Raw genomic sequence first — 20,880 nt, forward strand, 5'->3', positions numbered from 1 at the left:
CGCTACCTCCTGGGACTCCGGCTCGGGGGTGCAAGGCGGCCCCTCTCCCGCTGGCTCCCTGGGGTCTGCGGACCGGAAGCCAGGACGCGCACACACGTGCACACACACGTGCAGACGCTCGTACGCGCGTGCCCCTCCCGCGCCCGCAGCCGGGCGTCCGGCGAGGAAAGCGGCCTCGCGACCCGGAGGCCCCGGAAGAAGCATTCGTCTCTCCTGCCCACACGGGCGGGAGGCGGGATGCGCATCCCGGGAGCCGCCAGGGATGCCCAGCGGTGCGGCCAGCCCTGAGCAGAGGGGACACCTGGCCCGGAAGGCTCGGAGCTGCCGAACAAGCCCCGGGATGCGGGGGAGGGCGCTGGGGGACGGCCCGGAGTCGGAGGAGACTCCGGCAGAGCCCTGTGCATCTTGCCGCGTCAGGAAGCTTCGAGGAGTGTGGACGCTGATACCCGAGAGCCTGGGTAGCCCCGGCCGCAGCCCTGGCTATGATGACGGGGCAGGCAAGCCTGCACCAAAGGCAGGGGCAGTAAATGCCGTCGTGAAAGTCAGCCTCGGTCTCCTCTTTCGCAAGGAGCTCAGACCAGGCATCGAAGGCCCCTTCCAGCCTCGAGGGCCCTAAAGGTCTGGAAGGGGTGTCAGTTAAAACCAGGGAGGGTCAGGAGCCCTCACCCTGAACCGCTCAGAGTCTGTTATGAACTCTCTGCACCCTAGCACCTCAACAGGACCAGTCCTCCAGGAAACGGATTAAGCCATCCATTTCTGGTAACAGCTCAGCCAGGAGTAAGTGGGGTGGGGGGAGGGGGGTCCGGTGAGGATTGAAATAACAACACAAGCAGCAGGCACACACACCCCAGGAGGAGACAATCACATTTTTTAACCACCAGTCAGAGTGGACGCAGGTCATAGTGCTGGACGAGGTCCTGGGAGTCCCTTCCATCCAGATCACACGATAACTGAAGGGTCAGGGAGGGTGGGGCATCCAGGGCAAGGATGGGGTTGGCCAGGATGTCTGTGGGATACTCAAGGGACTCAGGGCCACCGTGGTTTCCCAACTAATGTGGAAGAATCTCAATATTTCAACCGTCTGCTGACCACTGGCCCTGCACACGCCCCTCACTATTCCACGTCTCCCCTGGGGGAGTAGCCAGGTCCCCAAGTAACAGGCGTTCCTGCAAGACCCCAGACCGAGTGAAAGACAGCAGGCAGGCAGGTCAGGGAGCCAAACACCCAGTAGGTAGAGATGAGCGAGCCCCACCTGGGCAGAGAGAGGCAGAGCCCTGAGACAAAGGAGACGGTGTATTCCAGCGTTCACAGTGGGTGCTGCGGGTGGGTGTGAGGGAGGCAGGGGTCGGCCCCCAGCCCCGCACAGTCACTGAGGAAAGCCCTGAGGCGAGGAGGAGGGTGCTGGGGCTCGCCCCTGGAGAGCCCGTCTCCAAAGTCCGCTGGTTTTTGTTGGGATTTCTCTCTTTATCTTTTTTGTCATTTTGCTTTCCATGGTTTAAATAATTAATATAATCACTTTTAAATACAAAATACACAGTGTCCTCTCTCTTCTCTTCCACGTGTTTGGGGTCACTGGGAGGTAAATTTTAAATAAGGGTCTCGGCTGTTGAGCAGGGCCCAGGGGGAGGGGGCGGGCCCAGGGGGAGGGGCGCCGCGAGGCCCCGGGGCCCCCCTCCCCTGCTTTGCCCCTGACGGGGGACTCTCAGTGCCCTGGCCGGAGGCCCCCTAGAGGGGGAGAAGCCCTCCTTTGAGGTGGCACAGAGCCGACGCTGTGGGACTCCAGGTGGGCCTGGCGTCGGCGGACAGGGTCAGACGGAGGAGAAGGTCCTAGCCCATGAAGCAGACAGGCCCCAGCAGCACCCCGCCCCGCCTCGGAGGGGCCCCCAGGTCTGAGAAGGAGGCGTCCAGCACCGGCAGCTGCTCCAGCACAGGCGTGCGAACCTCCAGCACCGTCCGGCCTTGCTGGGTCTTGAGGAGGGGGAGAGACACAAAAGCAAGAGGAGTGAGTGTGGGAAAGGCACGCGGGAGCCTTGGGCCACCCAACCGCAGGCCCAGGTCCCCGCTCCTTTGAGCACCGTGAGACGCTGATCCCCTCATCTGCGTCACAAGTTCAAACTGTGCTAAATTTCCTATCTAAAATTTCTTCCAGAGAGCCAGGACTGGGAAAGCTCTGTGTGTGTGTGTGTGTGTGGGTGGGTGGGTGGGTGGGTGGGTGTCCTCCCTGGGGAGCGAGCAGTGTTAACAGCCCCGTGTGTGCAAAGGGGAACCCATGTAAATATGCTTATGAGCCTGCATGCCGGGCTTTGAGTGGACCCGTCCTCCACCGTCCAGCCTTCCTGCCCTTCCCGACACCAGAAGCAGGCTTCCTCCTGCTCAGCCCAGCGCCCCTGCCCGGGGGTCTTCCTGCCTCCTCCAGCCTGAGTCCAGGGCCTGCCCCAACCCAGCTCTCCCTGGTGCCCACCTGGCAGCCGTCCCGGATCTGCTTGACGTAGGGGCTGGTCTCCGGGCTCAGCTCGTCCTCATTGGCCCCACGGAGCTTCAGGGGGCCGTCCTGGGCCTCCCCAGAGCACGGGTAGGAGATGTTCTGGCGGGCTGAGACGCTGAGCAGCCGCAGGAAGGTGAGCTGCACCACGCCCACCGGGGCGCCCTCGGAGTCCACGTAGGAGAACTGGGGCAGAGCAGGGGGCTACAGTCACAGGCAGGGCCGGGGCCAGGGTCACGAGATCGGAGTGAACAGGGAAGGGCCGGGAGAGACATGCGGAGCAGGGATCAAACAGGGCAAACGTTTGCGCAGGTGGTCAGGGGCAGGAGACGAGTTAGCAGCAGGAGACTGCTGAGAAAGAACAGAAGCGTCAGCCGGCTCCACGAGGTCAAAGGCCAGGGGACGTCAGAAACCCGGGAGCCTCTAGGCCCAGAGGGGGACTGCACAGGGTCAGGGCGGCCAGGGGCCAGCTCTCACCTGCGTGACATCGTCCCTGGGCGTCACACAGGTTTCCCCTCCAGCCGTAAAGTTGCAGAAAACCCGGAAGGCATCCCGAGCACAGCCCTGGTTGGGGTCGACCCAGTACTCTCCTGTCAAGCGAGGAGGGGCGGTCAGGGCGCCTGGGCCTTGTACCCAAGAGGGCTCTGCCCCACAGGTCCCCCTGTGGCTCCCACCGGCCGCCCCCAGGCCTCTGTTCCACCCCCAGGCCCCCAGAGCATAGCCGGCCCCACTTCAGTCTCCCTCCTCACTCTATGCCCCTTCCCACCGCTGCCACCCCTCCCCTGGGCAGCACCCCAGGCTGGCGGCTGGGGTCTGCAGGAGCGCTGACATCCGCACTCTGGCACCATGTGTGGCCACAGGCTTGCACACGTGTCTGTGTGTGTGAATGCCAGCATGTTCCACGGGTATATGTTTATCTATTCCTGTAGACATTGGGGAGATGGTGAGCTGATGACCCCGGGAGGGGAGAGAGAGAGAGAGAGTGTGTGTGTGTGTGTGTGTGTGTGTGTGTGCGCGCGTGCGTGTGCGTGCACTCAGCCGTGTCTGATTCTGTGACCCCGTGGACTGTGGCCTGCCAGGTTCCTCTGTCTGTGAAATTTTCCAGGCGAGAATACTGGAGTGGGCTGCCATTTCCCACTACAAGGGATCCTCCCAACCCAGGGATTGAACCTGCATCTGCTGTGTCTCCTGACTTGGCAGGCTGATTCTCTATCACTACCACCTGGGAAGCTCTTTAAAAGCCGTTTCTAACAGTAGCCCACGACTGAATGAGCTATTCCACGTGTCTGTGATCAGTCACTCAGTCCTGTCCTACTCTTTCCCTTCCTGAGGACTGCAGCCTGCCAGGCTCCTCTGTCCATGGGATTCTTCAGGCAAGAATACTGGAGTGGGCTGCCATTTCTTCCTTCAGGGGATCTTCCTGACCCAGGGATCAAGCCTGTGACTCTTGTATCGCCTGCCTTGCAGGCAGAGTCTTTACCCACTGAGACATCACACCAGTTGCTAATACTGCAATGCTTCTGATCTGGTTGGTAAGAGCTGCCGCCCCAAGCTGCCCCCCGCCGGCCTCACCCCCACCCCGACAGCTTCCCCAGGCCTCCTCGACATCCATCCTGCTTGTTCACATCGGCGCTGTGGTTCACAAGCTGAGCTCCTGAGGCTGGCACTGACCATCGGGCAGCTCCGGGTGGCAGAGCTTCAGGTCCTGGCAGGTGCGAGCAGGGCTGTCCTGGGTCCCCGTGGGCCGCCTCATTTGCTCGATCTCCTCTCGCAGGGAGTCCAGGGAGCCAAAGATCTCCTCCAGGCCCCCAGGACTGCCCGGGGCACCCCCAGTCGGCACAGCTTCATCTTCCTGCATCAGGCGGCTCCCATCCACTGAGCGCCGTGTCTTCTTGGGCATCTGGATGGGCAGGGGCTGGATCACCTCTCCCGGGGGCCCCTGGGTGAGAGACGAGGTCAGGGTGAGGGAGATGCAGAGAAACACCCAGACAGAGCAGGCCAACAGAGACGCGGGCCCTGCCTCGTGACTCACCGGGTGTCCCGGAGGGCCCTGGACGCCCTTCTCTCCCTTAGGTCCAGCAGGGCCCTGAAAAAGGAGGCAATGAGGTCATGGAGGGGTCAAGAGGTCAAGTAGGTGATTAAGGTTGCAGAGGATGAAATCGGTCAGGGCCTGGGGATGGGGGGATGGGTGGGATGTCCCTCCTGGAGAGACAGTGTCAAGTTCAGCTGTGTGTGCGCCGAGGGGGCGGTCAGAGCTGCTGGGGTCACTCACTGTGGCTCCTTTGGCTCCTTTGGGCCCAGCAGGTCCCTGTGAAATGAGGATCGAGAAAGAGGCGGTCACCACAAGGGAGGGTCGGGACATGGAGAACCGCAGAGGCGAGGTCACGAGTCCACGGGACCCTGGGCCACCCAGGAGAGGCAGGCGGGGGAGACAAGGGGACACTGGGGAGGCGCTGGGAGGACAGGTTGGAAACTCTGCAGGTGCAGGAACATATGGGGGACACGGGGGCCTCTGCGTGTTAGGCTGGCGGTTGCCGTGGAAACCAGGGGGGATTATGGGGGCCGCGGGGTTTGGAGGATTGAGGGGAGGAACAGATGGGATACTCACAGGGAGGCCGGGGGGCCCTCCAGGACCAATGGGGCCAGATGCTCCCGGAATGCCCTAGGAAGGGGGGGCCTGGTTCAGCTGCGTCCTCCTCAGCGCCCCACCGCCCACCGCCACCCCGCCCACAGCACGCCCCCTGAATCCCCAACCTCCATCTGCCCAGACCTCCCAGCACCACGCCCCGCACTCACGGTCTCTCCCTTTTGCCCTGTGGAGCCCTGAGGACCGGGAAGCCCGCGATCACCCTTCTCCCCCTGCTCCCCAGGGGGGCCGATGAGTCCAATGAGACCTGGGTGACCCTGGCAAAGCGGACAGGTGGTGAGGGGGAGCCACAGAAGAGACCCGAGATGGGGAGAAGGAGGACCAGAGGGGTCGGAGCACAGAAGGCAGGAGGGACTCAGGCCAGGCTGCGGGAAGCCCAGGGCTGCCACAGCCCTGACTGAGGAGGGAACCCCGAGAACGTGGGGTCCCCACAGGCTTCAGGGAGGAGGCTGATTCCTGGTTGCACGTGGTCACTCACCTTCTCGCCCTTGGCCCCAGTGTCGCCCCGGAGGCCAGGTAGCCCTGGGGGTCCCTGTGGGGAGACAGGAAGTCACTCTCTCCTGCGGGAGGTGGGACCACCACTCCAACTTCCTCCAAGGCAGGATGCCCACTGCCCCGGGGGCCCCACCCCACCCCACCCCATCCACAGTCACTCACCACAGGGCCTGGAGGCCCAGCCTGGCCTGTGGCCCCGGGACGGCCTTGCTGACCCTGCAGATTTGAGGGGACCGCAGAGATCAGGAGCCGTGTCCCCCGCACCACACCCCTCCCAGCCCAGCCGAGCCTCTGCATCAAGACTTACCACTGAGCCAGGGAGACCTCTCAGGCCATCAGGACCAGGCTTTCCTGCTGGGCCTGCAGGACCCACAGGGCCTGTCTTCCCTGGGGCGCCCACAGCGCCAGGGTCCCCCTGAAACACACCAAAGAAGTGTCCCGAATGGCAGAGGATGGTGTGGTAGGAGCAGCGGATCCAAGGTGGGTGGGGGGGGACAGAGGGGAGGGGTCGAACCGAGACCGCTGGGGTAGGGAGGACAGGGAACGCCGCCTGGAGGAGGGGGCGTGGGGGAGGCGTCTGGGGGCCGGAGGGTGAGGACGGGGAGGGGCGGGGCAGGGCAGGGCGGTGCAATGGGCGTCCCAGCATCCAGGAGGCTCTCCCCACCTTGGCGCCCTTCTCTCCTTGTCGCCCTTCAGGACCAGGTGTGCCTGCAGGTCCCTGCAGGTGGAGGAGGGGAGGGGGTGTAGGCGGCCATGAGCAGCCAGGCTCACCTCCCACCCCCGAGCATCCTCCTGGTACACACACACACACACCTGTGCACGCGCACACCTTCACACACACAGTCACAGAGGCTGACTCATCTCCCTCCCAAAGCAGTCCTCCTGGTACACACACAGACACAATCACAGAGGCTCACTCACTGATATGAGAGCTGCTACAACGGTACCAGTTGTCAAAATACTGTGCATTAGGTGAAAAGCCTCTTGCCCACATACCACCAGTAAACAAAGGGTTCATCCCCTGCCAGCCCTTTTCCTCCTAACCCCTAGACCAAGGATCAAACTTGTGCCTGCCCTCCGCAGTGGGATCAAAGAGCCGCAACCACTGGGCCACCAGGAAATCTCCCCCCACATCTATTCTGATTGGTTAGTACACACACCACCACCCCTGGCAAGATCAGACAGGATATACAGGAGCAAAGATACCCAAATCTGCACAGCACACTCGCAAACACACGTGATCACACACACCTCCCCCAAGGATGGCTGGGACACCAGGCCTCTCCACATCCTGCCCCCCATCGCCCCAGCAGCCATCCAGCCTCCCCCAGGACTGCCCGCAAGGTCCACCTCACTTACCCTCTTTCCAAGCGGTCCAGGAGGTCCATTCTCCCCCGTGGGACCGGGGGACCCCTGTGGAGGGAGGGAGAGTGGTGGTGAGGGAGCCCCTCAGGTGTGGGCACAGCGGAGGGGACTGGGCCTGCGGGTGGGGGGTCACAGGTACTCACAGGCTGTCCTGGCTCCCCGTCCTCTCCACGGTCACCCTTGGCACCATCCTGGCCCTGCAGAGATGCAGCACTGTCAGAGGGGGCCCCCGGCCTAGCTGACCTCACCCTCAAACCCGCCGATCCTCCCATTCTTCCATCTGCCCCCCACACCCCCAGTTCCCACCTGCCACGCAGAGTGCCTCCAGAGCAGACCACCCTCCTCTCCCACCCTCCCTGGGTAAGACTCACCCGAGGGCCAACTTCTCCAGGAGGGCCAGGGTCACCAGGAAAACCAACAGGACCCTGATCCGGAGGGAATCCAAGGGTCAGGGTCACAGCTCCTAAGCCCACCCAGCGCCAACACGACCCCCATTGGCACAGGGCGCGCGCTCTCTCTCTACAGGCAACGCCCACCCGCACTGCCCTAGGAAGAGGGCCTCCGGTAGCCCTTCTCCCCACCTCATGCACGGCCTGCCCTCCAAGGCTTTCAGGTCAAGTTTCATTTTCTCTCTGGATCCCAAACTCCATAATCCCTCCCAGGAGACCCTGTTCCCCCCACAAGTCCCCCACACTCTTGCCCCCCCCACTCCAAGATCCTCACACGCATTCCTAGGTCTCCACACACAGGGCCCTCCTCCAAGCCCCCTCCCCAAACTCACGGGGTTCCCTTTGGGACCGTCGTCGCCGGTGGGGCCCTTAGGCCCGGGTGGTCCCGCCTCTCCCGCCTGCCCAGTCTCTCCTTTCTCCCCGCGCTCCCCACGTGGACCCTGAAGGATGGGTGGAGGTTACAGACGGTCCCAAAGGAGGATTCAGCCCCCCCCACCCCCGCTTCCGAGACGCCTTCAGCCTCCCCCTCATCCCCCCGCCCCCACTGACACCAGGGTGCACACAGAAGTCGAGCCCATGGAGGGAGTCTGGGCCCCTCTTCCTTTCGAGGAAAGGGGGGTGGAGCCCCCTCGGATCCAGGGACCAGGCCCCCTGAGAACGGCTGGGAGCTGCAGCTCCAGGAGGTCACAGGAAAGGTGGGGGTGGGAACAAGGGGGTGGAGGGGCTTGGGGAGCCAGCTCCAGAGCCACCGCTCACCTTGACCCCTGGCTCGCCCTGGACTCCCGGAGACCCCGACTCTCCTGGCTCCCCCTGCAAGGAGATGGGGGTCAAGAGCCTTCATTCCCCCGCGCCTCCAAAAGCCTGGCACTCCCGTCTTTCTCTCTGTCTCTCTCTCGGTCACACTGCGCAGTTCCTCTGACGACTGAGCACAGGCCGCGGCAGTGAAAGCACTGACTCCTGGCATGGGACCACCGGCGGCCCGTCCCCATCGCTCTCCTTTGAGGCCCCCACCGGAAATGGCGGAAACTCACCCCCCAAGGCCCTCCCTGTACCCTTTCCCAGTACCTTCTCTCCAGGGGGACCCAAGTTCCCAACACCTCCTGGGGGGCCTTGTGGACCCTGAAAGAGAACCAGAAATAAAGGGGAGGGGTTGCCCCGTGGGCTCAGAGGCTGGACGAGGCCTGAGGTCACCGCCACGAGTCGTGAGACGGCGGGAGGCCTTCCCGGGGCCAGCGGTGTCTCTCGGCATCTGAGATGAGACCAGAGGTTACAGCCTAGGGGGAGGGAGGCAGGGCACCGGCTACACCGGGGCCGGAGGACTCACATCCGCTCCATTGGGTCCAGCTGGGCCTCGAGGTCCTGGGGGGCCAGGTGGTCCCTGGAGAGAAGCAGACGCCAGGAGGTGAGAGAAGGTGAGCCAAGGATGCCCGGAGCGGCGGGGCCAGGGAAGCGGGCGCGGAGGGAGGCGGCCGGGCCAGGGCAGGGTGGGCGCTGGAAGCCGGGGGACTAGCAGGTGAGGCTGGGGTCAGGAGGGGCCCTCCCCGTCAAGGGGGCCACACTCACCATCGGGCCCACATCTCCTGTTTCTCCCTTCTCCCCCGAGGGGCCTGGTAGACCCTGCGCAGGTGTACACAACAGACCCAGGTGACCAACCCACCTGGAGCATGCCCTCCCCCGGCCCCTCCCCCAAGACCCCAGACCCCCACCCCCCAGCCCTCCTTCCCTAGCAGGGGCTGGCGAGGGTCTGGGGCAGACACCAGCCCCACTGTGACCCCCCACCTCTCAGCCCCTGCCTCCTCTCCCCAGCTCACCTGCAGACCAATGGGTCCCGGGGGTCCATTGAATCCTCTTGTTCCTTCGTCACCTTTGGCTCCGAAATGTCCCTGGGGACCCCGAGCTCCAGGCTCCCCGTCTGCCCCCTGAGGTCGGGGAGGGCAGGGACGAGGACTCAGAGATGGTCCTGGGTCCGGGGTTTTCTAGCCCTGCCCAGAACTGGGCAGCAGGCCCAGAGCCCCCCATCCCCACCCCCAACTCCAAGGGCAGAATCGGGGCACCGGTCACTCACCGCAGCGCCAGGCTGCCCCACAGGCCCGATGGGTCCGGGGGGCCCAGGGGGGCCCTGGGGGAGAAAGCAGAGTCAGAGACGCCAAGACAAGGGGCAGGGCTGGGAGGGGCTGAGGTTCAGGGGCAGAGAGGAGAAGTCAGAGGGATGAACACTCACGTGCTCCCCCTTGTTGCCTTTGGCGCCCTTCTGTCCAGGGTCTCCCACCTCACCCTGGGGGAGGGCAAGGGGAACGTTAGAGGAAGCAGAGGGCAGGAGGGCAGAAGGAGCCACGGGCCCGGGGGCCACCCCCAGCCCAGCGAGCTGTCGCGCAGAAGCTGAGCCCGGGGCCTGGGGCTCTCTCACCTTGTCTCCATCCTCTCCGGCCCCACCCGGGGGCCCGGCGGGGCCAGGAAGCCCCACGGGACCCTGCACCCCATCGCGGCCGGTCGGACCGATGGGGCCCTTCTCGCCCTGTGGGAAAGGAAGGCAGGCGTCGTGACCCACAGATGCTGTTACCCTGGAGGCCCCTTGAGGCCCAGCAGCTCCCAGACCCCCCACAGTGCTTCCCAGGGACCCCGCACTCACCGGGACTCCTTTCTCTCCTGCTGCTCCAGGCGGACCCTGTGGTCCCGGGCGCCCTGGAGGGCCAATGGGTCCCCCGGATCCTGCCGAACCTCGCTCACCAGGGGATCCCTGCGACAGGAGCAAGCATCAGACCCGCTAAAGGGGAGACCACAGCCCCTGACACCAGAGTACACCCAGCCACGGTTCCCAGGAGAAAAGCCCAGCATCGGAGGCCTCATGCTGACCCCAGCCTCCCTCTGCCAGGTCCTGCAGCCCCACCGGAATCCAGATGCTGCCCCGCACCCTTCCTCCCACCACCCCCCAAGGGCCCCAGACTCACCGCAGGGCCAGGGGGACCAGCCGGGCCTTCATTCCCCTTCAGACCAGGCCCACCCTGTGAGCCAGAGATTGGGGACAACAGACGTGAGACGGGAGAGGGGGACCTCACAGGCTGGAAGCTTAGGAGACACACGGGGAAGGATGGGGGCTGGGACGTGGGCGTGGGGTGACGCTGGGTGCCAGGAGGTGCGGGGCCTTGTTACGGGCATCCAGGTTGGGGTCACACTCACAGCAGTGCCAGGGAGGCCTCTCTCTCCCGGAAAGCCCCTCAGACCAGCGGGACCATCCTTCCCCGGGGCCCCAGGGGGTCCAGGATCACCCTAAAAGGAAACGAAGGTGATGAACCACTGCCAGGCTCCCCAGTTGGGCAGAGACCTCTGCCCCTTCAAACCCCCAACGGGCTGCCCCCTTAGGCACCCGAACCCCATTCTCCCAAGCGCCCCCTCCCAGGCCCTCTGCTGACCTTCGTGCCTTCTTTTCCAGCTGTTCCAGTCAGTCCCTGCTCGCCAGGGGGGCCGGGGGGGCCTGGGTGGCCTCGCTCCCCCATGGGCCCGGTTTCCCCTGTGGCTCCCTGGGAAGGAGGCAGACAGACCCCAGTCTCAGCCCCCGCCTCACTCTGGTCACCTTGCGGTGCCCCGAGTACCCCTTCCTGTCTGCCTCAGGGTTCCCCTAGGCCTCCACGCTGGTCCCCCTTCCCCCCCTGCCCACACCGCCCGGTGTCCCTGTCGGGGCCCTTCCTCTGCTCCAAGATGCATGAAGAGGAGAACTGGTCCCGGAAACAGATGGAACTCTGGGATCCCTGCTCCAAACCCAGCCCCCACCACGCACCCCAGTCCCAGGGGCCCCGCAGGCAAAGCAGGGTCAGGGGCCCAGGATCAGGAGAAGGGGGAAGAGAGGCAGACGTCCCAACCCCCAGGGTCTGGGATGCTTTGTCTCTGCAGGGGGTGGGGGGCAAGCGTACCTGGGGTCCCACCACTCCTGGGGGGCCAGGGGGCCCGGTCTTCCCTTGGAAGCCCTGAGAGAGAAAGAGAGGAGAGGGGATCAGAGCACACAGTCTGGCCTGGACACGGCACAGTCCCCAGGCTCCCGGGTCACCACCGAGTCCTTGGCTGCGGTCTGAGCAGCATTGGGATGGGGGGCACTCCCAGGAGACCCTTCCTTGGGGGCCTTCCAGACAGGACGGCAGGGTGGGGGCACTCTGTGGGTGCCGGGGTGCCACTCACCACTTCTCCTCTCTGGCCTGGGTGTCCCGGCAGCCCGTCCTTCCCGGGGGGGCCCTGGAAGGGGTTCAGAGGTCAGGTGAGCTCTAGACTGGGCAGGGGGTGAGGAGGAGGGGCACTCAGAGCCAAGGCAGGTCAGAGGGCAGCTTACCGGAGGTCCTTTGGGGCCAGGAAATCCGTTGGGGCCCTGAGGCCCAGGGAGACCCTAGAGACGGAGCTGGTTGTCAGGAGAACGGGGAGCCGGCACCACTGGCCCCGGGACAGCGCCAGGGCGCAGGGGGCTCGAGCACACTCACCCTCTCTCCGGGAGGTCCGTGGGGGCCGTCTCCACCCGAGGTTCCCTGTGGGGGAGACAGGGGAAGAGAGGCTGACTTCTAGCCAGCCCCAAGGTCGGAGAAGGGGACGCAGCTGGGCGCCGGGGCGGAGGGGAGACGGAGCCCCGCGGAGACCACCAACCTTGGCTCCAGACTTCCCGGTGGCACCTCGAGGTCCCCGCTGACCACGCGGACCCTAGACAGAGGACAGGGGAGTTATCAGAAAGACCCCCAAAGCACCCCCTTGGGCTCCCGAGCCACAAGCCTCTTCCACTGCACTCACCGTGGGGCCGCGCTCTCCCCGAGGCCCTGATTTCCCTGACAGGCCCTGGTGGGGGCAAAGTGAAGGCAACGCATCAGCCCTGAGCCCCCCAGAGCCACCCCTCCCCCCACAGCCCCCCTTCCCCAGCTTACCCGGGCTCCCTTCTCTCCACTGGCTCCAGGAAAACCTGGAAATCCCAGCGACCCCTGGTGAGGATGGAAAAGGGGGAAAACCGAAAAGTCAAGAAGAGGGCAGGCTGGGGAAAGGCCAAGGGGGGTCAGGAGAGGTGATGGAAGCAACGGGTGGAGACTCGGGCTCTGCCAATAGCTTGGTGGCCTTAGACAAGCCCTGGTACTTTCTGGGCCTCCGTTTCTCCATCTGTAGAATGGGCGTGGACTAAATTCTGTCTAGGGTCCCCTCACTGCTCTGTCTGTCTGCTTCCTGCAATTAGAGGTCAGGGAAGGGAGAGGGAGCAGGGGTTCAGTGGGGCATCAAATCACCTTGGGGCCCTGGCGTCCGGGGTAGCCAGGCAGACCAGGAACACCCAGCTTGCCCTGTGGACAGACAGGGGGCCATCAGGAGCAAGTGGGACCACGGATCCCACTCCATCCTGGAGACCCAGCCCCCAAACAGCAAACATCTAGCGTGCCCCCAACCCCCACCGCCCTCATCCCCCACCAACCCCACCCCAGGCTGCCTGGCATTTACAAAAGGGGACTCTCCTTCCTGAGAGTGGATTTTACCCAAACTCCAGGGCTGGAATCTCATCTCCTCTGTATCTTAAAATCACCAGCTCACGCCCTGCAGGCGCTGAGATCCCCTGCCTGCCCGGCACCTCTGCTCCCTCCTCCCCGGCACACACAACCAAGACCAGCCCCCTTGCAGCCCCCCGCTCTGCCTTGCTGCAGGCTCAGCTCTGCAGCCCCCACCGCCAGCCCTCCATGCCCTGCCCCCTGAGGCCTCAGGACCTGTCTTGCCGAAGAGTGGATGTGGGGAGCAGGGATCTGGTCGCCTGACTCCAGGGGCTCCAACCCTGGTTCTACCCTGCACTGGCTGTGTAACGAACAAGCCCCCAAACCTCTTGGTGTTTCAGGACCGTAGTAGTGCCCACCCCATGGGGCTGACAGGACACGGCAGCCAGGTTAGCCGTGAAGATGGCAGAGCTCACCGCCTCGCCAGCTCGGTCCCTTCTCGGAGTTCCTACTGGTCTGAGTCTGCACACACTTTCCCTCTGCCTGGCACCCCCAGGAACCCTGTGACAGCCTCTCTGCGTGTCCCCACAAATCTGTTGTGAACTCTTTATGACGGGGACTTTCCTAGGTTTCTTACGTAGCCCCTCTCAACCCGTCAGTGTCTAGGGGGTGCCAGACACAGAGAGGAGCATGATTAACGCACGCTCATCTTTGACTGACTTTCCGGCTTCAGCCATTGGTGTCCCCGCACCCACTCTGACCCCAGCACCCCAGGCCTCACACCCTCCATGTCCCACAGCACGTAGACATTGACCCCCTCGCCCCCATCACCTTCTCGCCCATGAGCCCCGGGGGCCCAGGGTCCCCCGTGGGTCCAGTGCGCCCCTTCGGCCCCTCAGGACCATCCTCACCCCTGGAGCCGGGGACTCCAACCTCGCCCTGGGGGAGAGGAATAGAGGTGAGAGATCGGGACTCGGGGTGGGAGCTGAGCCCCGAGATGGGGGACAGGCCCCAGTGAGGCTGGTGGGGTCGGTGGGGGTCCCTGGAGTTCCTGCAAGACGAGGAGCCCCAAGGGGCAGGGAGAGGGCGGCGATCAGCCAGCCGGTAGGTCACAGAGAGCAGGGCTGGGTCCTGCTTGAATCGGGCTCTAAAGGGAGGTCAGATCCTCAAGGGAGCCTGGAGATGGGCAGTCCAGGGGTGTTGGAGTGAGGCTGGTAACTGGGGGCTCAAAGAGGAGGGTCACCAGCGCTTGGAGTTGGGGGGCAATGAGGAGGTCTCTACTCACCCTGTCACCTTTCACACCCATGTCCCCTTTGAAGCCAGGAAAGCCATCCTCGCCCTGAGAAATATGAGTAAGTGAGAGGACATCACGGATGATGGAAGGAGGGGTGGGCAGAGGCAGGCAGGAGAGGGGGCGGAAGGCAGAGGGGAGCTGGGGCTGAGAAGCATTGCTCACCTTTTCACCCTTGTGACCCTTCAGACCCCGAATTCCATCCACGCCCTGGAATTGGAGGGGGGACAGACGGAGCGGTCAGAAGGGGCAGTGGGGCTGGCAGGACCAAGCTCTGGGCCCGGCTGGCCGCCCCGACCTCAGCCTTCCTCTCCCAGCCGGCTGGTCTCTTACCTTGATGCCCCGAGGTCCTGGGTACCCCAGAGGACCCTGAGGTCCGGATGGCCCCTGCAAGAGGACAGAGAGGGTCGATAAAGGGTCTTGGGGTCACTGAGGGTGCCCCAGGGTGGGAGAAAGGGAAGTGAGCAATCGGAGTCTGGAGAGGGTTGCAGGGGGTGGACTGTCAGAGCCACGTGAAGATACGAGGAGATCCCAAGGACTTGGACGCCCGGGTCTGGGTGGCAACCCCGCCAGGGGATGCGAGGGGCATGGAAGAGCTTACCTGGTTTCCTTTGGTTCCAGGAGGGCCTTCCTTGCCCGGGTGACCCTGGGGGTAGGGGAAGGAGAGCGTGACCACTGGTCCCTGACACTTCCTGCATCCCTCTCTACACTTCTTGGACCCAAATGCCCCCGGGACCTAATGAAGCTGACTGACCATTGGCAGCATCACCAGTGACCTCCCAGGGCAAGGGACACTCCATAAGGATACTCACTGAGGTGCCTGCAAGTCACTCCCTGGGGTGGAGGGTCAAGGGGGATTTGTATGAAGAGGTGGGGGCACTCACCGGGGGTCCATCTGAGCCGGGCATGCCAGGCAGCCCTGGTTTCCCTCGAGGACCCTGCAGGGAGACGAGGACACTCAGTCCCAGCCAGACATTTGGGGGCTCCCTGCAACCCGCCTCAGCACACCCACCGTCCCCCAGATCCCTTAGTCACTTACCTTCTCTCCATGAGGGCCGATGGCACCCTGGGGCCCGGGGAGACCCTAGACACCGGAGAGAAATGTCACAGGGGCCCCCAGGGGTGGGCCCCACTTTCTCCCCCAGCCAGCAGCCCTAGTTCACAGCACAAGCGGCAAAGACTTGAGGCCCTTCATTTCCAGTCCCCACGCAGCGTCTGACCCACTGTGGGAGCGCAGGGGAAGCCCCTTAGGTTGGGGGGCAGACAGGACCACTCACCTGGGTCCCAGGGGTCCCCTGCTGTCCGGGAGGTCCTGGTTCTCCCTGGGGTCCCTGGAAACAGGCAGCCAGGCAGGGGTCAGAAGGAAATGGTGACAGAACAAACTGGGCAGAGGAGCTGAGTCCCAGGAGGGACAGACGAGGGGGCAAGCGCCGGAAGCAGGAGGGGGTCAAAGGGGCAAAGGGACGAGGACCTTGGCAGAGACGCGGGGGGCGGAGGGTCGGGGGGGTCTCCATGCCCGTCACTTACCAAGCTACCTTTGGGACCGTGGGGGCCATCCATGCCTCGGACTCCCTGAAACATAAGAGGGGCGTGAGTCCGGGACAGACCTGTGGTTTCTGAAGCCAGGCCATCCCCACAGGACAGGGCAGGCGCGTGGCAGCTGCCCTCCAGTTCATCCCAAACCTAAGCAAACACGGCCGCCCGGATCCACAGGGCATGGGGCTCTGGTCTGTGGGTTTGTGGGGCTTTGTTTTGTTTCTCTTGAGGACCTTTTTTTTTTGCTATGCCCAAAGTGTTTGATGCACTACAGGATATGGGCCCATGTGGGCACCTTCGGGTGCAGGCTCAAGGGGCAGTGGGGGCGGGGCGGGGAGGCATTCAGGGAAGGTGGAGAGGGCAGGGTCAGAGTCAGGGACAGTCACTCACCGGGGGTCCAGGAATCCCAGGAGGGCCTTTGGGGCCAAGGAGACCTCGAGGTCCCTGCGTTCAGGTGAGGGGAAGACAGGACCACGTGGGTGAGAGAGCATGTCCCTTTCATGCCCACGCCCCTCCTCTGGGGTCTGAGCCACACTCCCCCCCCCCCCGACACTCACCGACTCCCCAGGCAGCCCCCGAGGCCCGATCTCTCCATCGTCTCCCTGGAGGAGGACATGTGAAGCAGCCTCACCTTCCAGAACCCCCCACCCCCAGCCCCAGCACCCCCTGGCCCCCACCGCGCCTGCCCATGCAGGCTGCAACACTTACCCTCTCTCCATCCTCACCAGGGGGCCCAGGAAGGCCCTGGGCACCAGTATCACCCTGAAAAATGGGCCACCAGGTAAGAGGGGTACAGAGTCCCCAACACAGACAGACATAGGCCGTCTTCAGGGTCCAAGGAAGTTCTTTCTCTCAGCTCCTGCTGGGACCATCAGCCTCCTTCCCTGGCCTCGAGATCCCTCCCTCCCTTCCCCTCCAGGGAAGATCTGCCCCCATCACGACACCCTACGGACCCCATACTCACTCTGTGTCCCTTCTCCCCAGGCAGCCCTGGGAGGCCGTCAAATCCTCGGTCACCCTAAGGAGGAGAGGGGCAGCCCAGGTGAGGTGCCAGCCCCTCTCCCATCATGTCCTGAGTGGGGCGGCGCTATCCCCAGGAAATAGATGAGCTCAGGAGTTCTGGGTGGGCATCAGAGAGGGGCCCAGGCCTGTTACCTTCACTCCAGGTTCCCCAGGCATCCCTCGGGCTCCGTCAGCACCCGCTCGGCCCTGGGGGTGCAGGGGAGGTGTCAGAGCAAGCAGGGGCCCAGCCCTCCACCCCCTGCACCCTGTCTCCATCCCCCACCCCCTCCCATCCTACCCCAGTCACTCACCCTTCGCCCCGCCTTGCCAGGAGGGCCCATGAGGCCCTGAGGTCCTCTGGGGCCCTAGAAGGGAGAGACAGGAGCAGGGTTAGTGGGCACAGGTTGACGGGGGGCAGCACTGAGCTGGGGACCAGGTAGGGGGAGGCTGCCACCTGAGGTCCCAGGTCTCCAGACTCTCCTTTCATGCCAGGGCTCCCGGGTTGTCCCTGTGAGGAGAGAGGGGGGCTTGCTGAAGGACACACCCATCGGTGGCTGCAGAGCCTTCCCCCAATGCAGCAAAGTAACTCTCAACTTGGTCCTCTTCCAGGACTGTCCATACCCCTACAACATGGATAAAGGACCCCCTATCACAACACCCCAAGCACTCACCAGGGGGCCAGGGCGGCCTGTGTATCCCATAGGGCCGGGGGGTCCTCGGAGGGCCATCTAGGGGGGCAGAGCAGACGGCAGAGCTGAGCACAGGCAGCAGGAGAACCCCGGACCCCGGGTCACCTCCCAGATTCACCCTTCTTCCCTGACCTTCATTCCACTGCCCTGATCGTCGTCAACCTCGCTGTCAGCCCCCAAGCCAACCCAGACCTCTCCCTGCCTACAGTCACACCGACCTACCTTTCCAACCCCTCCTAGTGCCTTCCTCCGCCTACCACACCCCTCCCGCCCCCCTCGCAGGACCCCTGGCCCTACTCACCCGTGCCTGCTGCAGAATCGCCTGGGCCTGGGCCTCCTGGGCCGCCACCACGGGGCCCTTGTCACCCCCACCACTGCCGAACCGGAACTGTGGGGCAAGGAGAAAAAAGTCTAGATTCTTCCAGGAAGTCCACGAGAGCCCCGAAACCAAAGGCATCACCCAGCACGTGGGCCTCCATCTCCCAGGTTCCAGATACCCTAAGCCCTCCTCCGGTGTCTCCCCTGGGCTCCGGGTCATCATTCAGAGGTTTCCAGAAATGTAGCTCCTGTCTCCCTCCCTCACTCTCAGCCTCTTCCTCCTAGATTCCCTGAAATCTAGGATTTTCTGCCCAATTCTAGATGCTCCATGTTTGGTTCTAGGTCATCAATGAGGCCTGAAACCCTCCACCCCGATGATCACATTCTTTGGGTGGATCATCCCGAGAGACTCCTCCTAGGTTTTCCTCCCCTTTTGGTTCCCTGCCCTCTCCTCAGCCTGTTCCACAAAGCCCAGAAGACCACTCACAGGGAGCATGAGGGATGTTCCAGGAGGGCCAGGGGCGCCGTCTGATCCAGGGAGGCCGGCTCTGCCTGGGGGGCCCTGGAGAAAGACGGAGTGACAGCATGTTGTTAGGCCCCGGCATCATCTTGAAACCCTCCTCAATGGAATAGATGCAGACTTCCCTAATCTCCCCACACCCCATGGAGAAACACGTCATGGAGAAAATCAACAGTGAGACACCAGACTGCTCCCCCGCCAACCACACGCTGCCTTCTTTTCTGGGTGCTGAGGGCACAGCAGCCCCTCCATCAGTAATCAACCAGCTGATGAGAAATCACCGAGAATGGCACCCCCCTGGATACCAGCGGCTCCTTTGCAGCCCTCCCCGCCCCGCAGGATGCTCTCATACCCTCTCGCCTGGGTCTCCAACTGGGCCTGGGTTGCCTTGGATACCAGGGGGACCAGGAAATCCCTGAAGAACACAAGAAGAGGGGGTCAGATGTGGGTGGTCAGATGGAAGAGGGGTATGTGGCTGGGGGTGGTCTCCGCAGAAGAAATCTGGGGATCTGGGAAGCTCTGATTGGAAGGATGCTCCAAGTTCTAAGGAGGAGGCCTGGGCCAATGCTGGGAAGGCCCAGGTGAACAGGTAGGAGGCATTTCTGCAAAAAGAATGGAGGCTGGCGGGGCGGGGGTGGGGTCACAGCTAGAACTCACCGCAGGGCCTTCTGGACCAGGGGGCCCCTCCACTAGCATGCCCTGTGGAGCCAAAGGTTAAAAGTCAAAGGCTATAGGGCTAGCACCCCACCTCCTTCCCTTCTTCCCACTGCCCTCTGCTCAGTGACCAGAGTGACTTACAGGTTCCAGCACCGCAGGCTCCCCCTTCTCTCCCTTCAGCCCCCGGGGGCCGCGGGCAGCCTGAGGGAGACACACATGTAACCCCCAGTGGGGCCCGTGAGCAGCCCCGACTGGGACTGCCCCCACCAGGACTGCCCTCAACCCGGTGCAGTCACAGGTCCTCTGGAGACCTCCCTGACCTAACCCCCCAAACTCCCTTGTCCTCCTCCAAGACTCCCTCTTCACAGACCTCCCAGGTCTGCCAAGGGAGATCTCGGGGTTCCCCACCCAAACACACCCTCCCCGTCTCCCTGAGAACCTCTCTCAGGAAGGTCCCCAGACAGTTCCTGGGACACCAGACCCCCAATCTTCCCAGACCCTCTCCTGGAGGACTGCACCTTATCCCCCACACTCCCTTAGGACCTTAAGAAATCATCAACTTCCTCACCTTTAACTCAACTCGCCAAGTAAGATTCTAAGATTTTGATAGATTTTTACTTGGGTTTGGGGAAGGTCATGCATCCATATGAGAATCTGACATAATCTACAGTGTCTTTCTCCAGAAAAGAAAAAGGGTATGCCCTTATGCACATAATTTTACTTAGAATTTCAAGGGGTTCACAAGTTTAAAACTCCCCAGAGATTAGACATTCATACTCTAAGTATATTTGGAGAGCAGTCCCCACTGATACTTCCAACTTGGAGCTTATAACTGGATTTTGAAAAAATACAACTTGGGCTCAGTTACTCAAGCCCCGGCACAGAGCCCCTCAGCTCCTTCCAGCGCCGCTCCCAGCATGGAGGCGAGACCCTTCCTCTAACCCTCATTTAAACTTCAAGCCTACCAGCAGCCTCTCTTCCACACTTCCAGTCAAATGCCCACCCCTAGCTCTGGGGCCACAACCAAGATAAGGACAGGGAGAATGGGGGATATTTATTTACCACGTCCCCCGACTCTCTCCACAAAGATCTTCAAAATGTCCCCTCTACCTCCATCCTGACCGAACAGTAACGATCATTTTCCAAACTCTCCCATATCCCAGATCAATCCTAAGTTTCCGGCATAAGGGAAAGGCAGCAGAGGGTCAAGGGTGGCAATATTAGAGCACGGAGGGTGGAATGAGGCAGCAGGGTTGGGGAGAGAGCTCTGACGGCAAGGCAGGCAGAAGCTGAAGTGAGCACAGGAAATACCCCACTGACAGGGAGTGGCTGAAGACACAGGACACAATTAAGGGAGACAGAACAAAGGGACAAACTCTTGGAAGCAAGAATGATACCAGGGCCAAAAAAAATCAAACATGGCCAAGATGGTTAGAAAATGAACCAGATAAACAGGAAGTGGTGGGAAAGACAGGAAGCAGCCAAGGAAAGAGGATCCAGGAAGTGGACCTTCAATAACAATATGGCTGCCACAACCAAGAAAGAAAAGAAATTCACAAAACAAGACAGAAAGTGAGAAAGTGACTCTGGGAAACGGATTACGACAAAGAAAGACAATTCTCCCAGAAAACACACATCTTTCAGAAAACAGATACACAGCAAGTGGCCATGATAAATATTTAGACCCACAATGGAAACTTTGTGATTTGGATGACTGGAGATACATACGAAGTGGCTTATTATCAAAGGATAAAACAGCATGAAAAACTAGAGCAGAAACACAAAGAATTAGTCCCCTCCAGTCCAATCTGACATAGTCACCTGAATGGATGTCATGACTGGGACCAGAGGGGACAGACAGGAAGTGGCCTGTAGGTTAGAAAATGTGACAGAGAAAGTCAGATTGTTTGGCAGCAACATGGATAAAAAATGGTTTTGATCAAGAAGAAATGACGGAGACAGACTGAAAATGGACATATGACAGGGGCTTATGA

At 62.4% G+C, this 20,880-nt stretch overlaps 1 protein-coding gene across 5 annotated transcripts in view; it reads right to left on the reverse strand.

The window, feature by feature from the left end:
* Window positions 1-1,273: 1,273 nt before the first annotated feature.
* COL11A2 (collagen type XI alpha 2 chain) overlaps window positions 1,274-20,880 on the reverse strand; it is a 28,442-nt gene continuing 8,835 nt past the window's right edge. For all 5 annotated transcript variants that reach the window (XM_027958643.3, XM_027958642.3, XM_027958639.3 and 2 more), the window contains 58 exons: window positions 19,028-19,087; window positions 18,887-18,928; window positions 18,582-18,644; window positions 18,197-18,271; window positions 17,693-17,779; window positions 17,374-17,430; window positions 17,157-17,210; window positions 17,014-17,067; window positions 16,856-16,909; window positions 16,665-16,718; window positions 16,409-16,462; window positions 16,258-16,302; window positions 16,091-16,144; window positions 15,692-15,736; window positions 15,442-15,495; window positions 15,204-15,248; window positions 15,049-15,102; window positions 14,766-14,810; window positions 14,498-14,551; window positions 14,330-14,374; window positions 14,159-14,212; window positions 13,705-13,812; window positions 12,682-12,735; window positions 12,334-12,387; window positions 12,203-12,247; window positions 12,062-12,115; window positions 11,902-11,946; window positions 11,757-11,810; window positions 11,609-11,662; window positions 11,347-11,400; window positions 10,849-10,956; window positions 10,616-10,705; window positions 10,387-10,440; window positions 10,068-10,175; window positions 9,846-9,953; window positions 9,660-9,713; window positions 9,504-9,557; window positions 9,250-9,357; window positions 9,002-9,055; window positions 8,763-8,816; window positions 8,504-8,557; window positions 8,195-8,248; window positions 7,771-7,878; window positions 7,361-7,414; window positions 7,133-7,186; window positions 6,984-7,037; window positions 6,289-6,342; window positions 5,932-6,039; window positions 5,787-5,840; window positions 5,608-5,661; window positions 5,279-5,386; window positions 5,091-5,144; window positions 4,755-4,790; window positions 4,515-4,568; window positions 4,154-4,421; window positions 2,960-3,072; window positions 2,462-2,668; window positions 1,274-1,968 (listed from right to left, as the gene is read on the reverse strand). In XM_027958643.3, coding sequence (XP_027814444.1) covers window positions 1,828-1,968; window positions 2,462-2,668; window positions 2,960-3,072; window positions 4,154-4,421; window positions 4,515-4,568; window positions 4,755-4,790; window positions 5,091-5,144; window positions 5,279-5,386; window positions 5,608-5,661; window positions 5,787-5,840; window positions 5,932-6,039; window positions 6,289-6,342; window positions 6,984-7,037; window positions 7,133-7,186; window positions 7,361-7,414; window positions 7,771-7,878; window positions 8,195-8,248; window positions 8,504-8,557; window positions 8,763-8,816; window positions 9,002-9,055; window positions 9,250-9,357; window positions 9,504-9,557; window positions 9,660-9,713; window positions 9,846-9,953; window positions 10,068-10,175; window positions 10,387-10,440; window positions 10,616-10,705; window positions 10,849-10,956; window positions 11,347-11,400; window positions 11,609-11,662; window positions 11,757-11,810; window positions 11,902-11,946; window positions 12,062-12,115; window positions 12,203-12,247; window positions 12,334-12,387; window positions 12,682-12,735; window positions 13,705-13,812; window positions 14,159-14,212; window positions 14,330-14,374; window positions 14,498-14,551; window positions 14,766-14,810; window positions 15,049-15,102; window positions 15,204-15,248; window positions 15,442-15,495; window positions 15,692-15,736; window positions 16,091-16,144; window positions 16,258-16,302; window positions 16,409-16,462; window positions 16,665-16,718; window positions 16,856-16,909; window positions 17,014-17,067; window positions 17,157-17,210; window positions 17,374-17,430; window positions 17,693-17,779; window positions 18,197-18,271; window positions 18,582-18,644; window positions 18,887-18,928; window positions 19,028-19,087 — 4,092 coding nt within the window. In that variant the 3' untranslated portion in view covers window positions 1,274-1,827. The remainder of the gene's footprint in view (window positions 1,969-2,461; window positions 2,669-2,959; window positions 3,073-4,153; window positions 4,422-4,514; window positions 4,569-4,754; window positions 4,791-5,090; window positions 5,145-5,278; window positions 5,387-5,607; window positions 5,662-5,786; window positions 5,841-5,931; window positions 6,040-6,288; window positions 6,343-6,983; window positions 7,038-7,132; window positions 7,187-7,360; window positions 7,415-7,770; window positions 7,879-8,194; window positions 8,249-8,503; window positions 8,558-8,762; window positions 8,817-9,001; window positions 9,056-9,249; window positions 9,358-9,503; window positions 9,558-9,659; window positions 9,714-9,845; window positions 9,954-10,067; window positions 10,176-10,386; window positions 10,441-10,615; window positions 10,706-10,848; window positions 10,957-11,346; window positions 11,401-11,608; window positions 11,663-11,756; window positions 11,811-11,901; window positions 11,947-12,061; window positions 12,116-12,202; window positions 12,248-12,333; window positions 12,388-12,681; window positions 12,736-13,704; window positions 13,813-14,158; window positions 14,213-14,329; window positions 14,375-14,497; window positions 14,552-14,765; window positions 14,811-15,048; window positions 15,103-15,203; window positions 15,249-15,441; window positions 15,496-15,691; window positions 15,737-16,090; window positions 16,145-16,257; window positions 16,303-16,408; window positions 16,463-16,664; window positions 16,719-16,855; window positions 16,910-17,013; window positions 17,068-17,156; window positions 17,211-17,373; window positions 17,431-17,692; window positions 17,780-18,196; window positions 18,272-18,581; window positions 18,645-18,886; window positions 18,929-19,027; window positions 19,088-20,880) is intronic.

The sequence above is a fragment of the Ovis aries genome, chromosome 20 (genome assembly GCF_016772045.2).
Source record: "Ovis aries strain OAR_USU_Benz2616 breed Rambouillet chromosome 20, ARS-UI_Ramb_v3.0, whole genome shotgun sequence".
NCBI classification, from domain to species: Eukaryota; Metazoa; Chordata; class Mammalia; order Artiodactyla; family Bovidae; genus Ovis; species Ovis aries.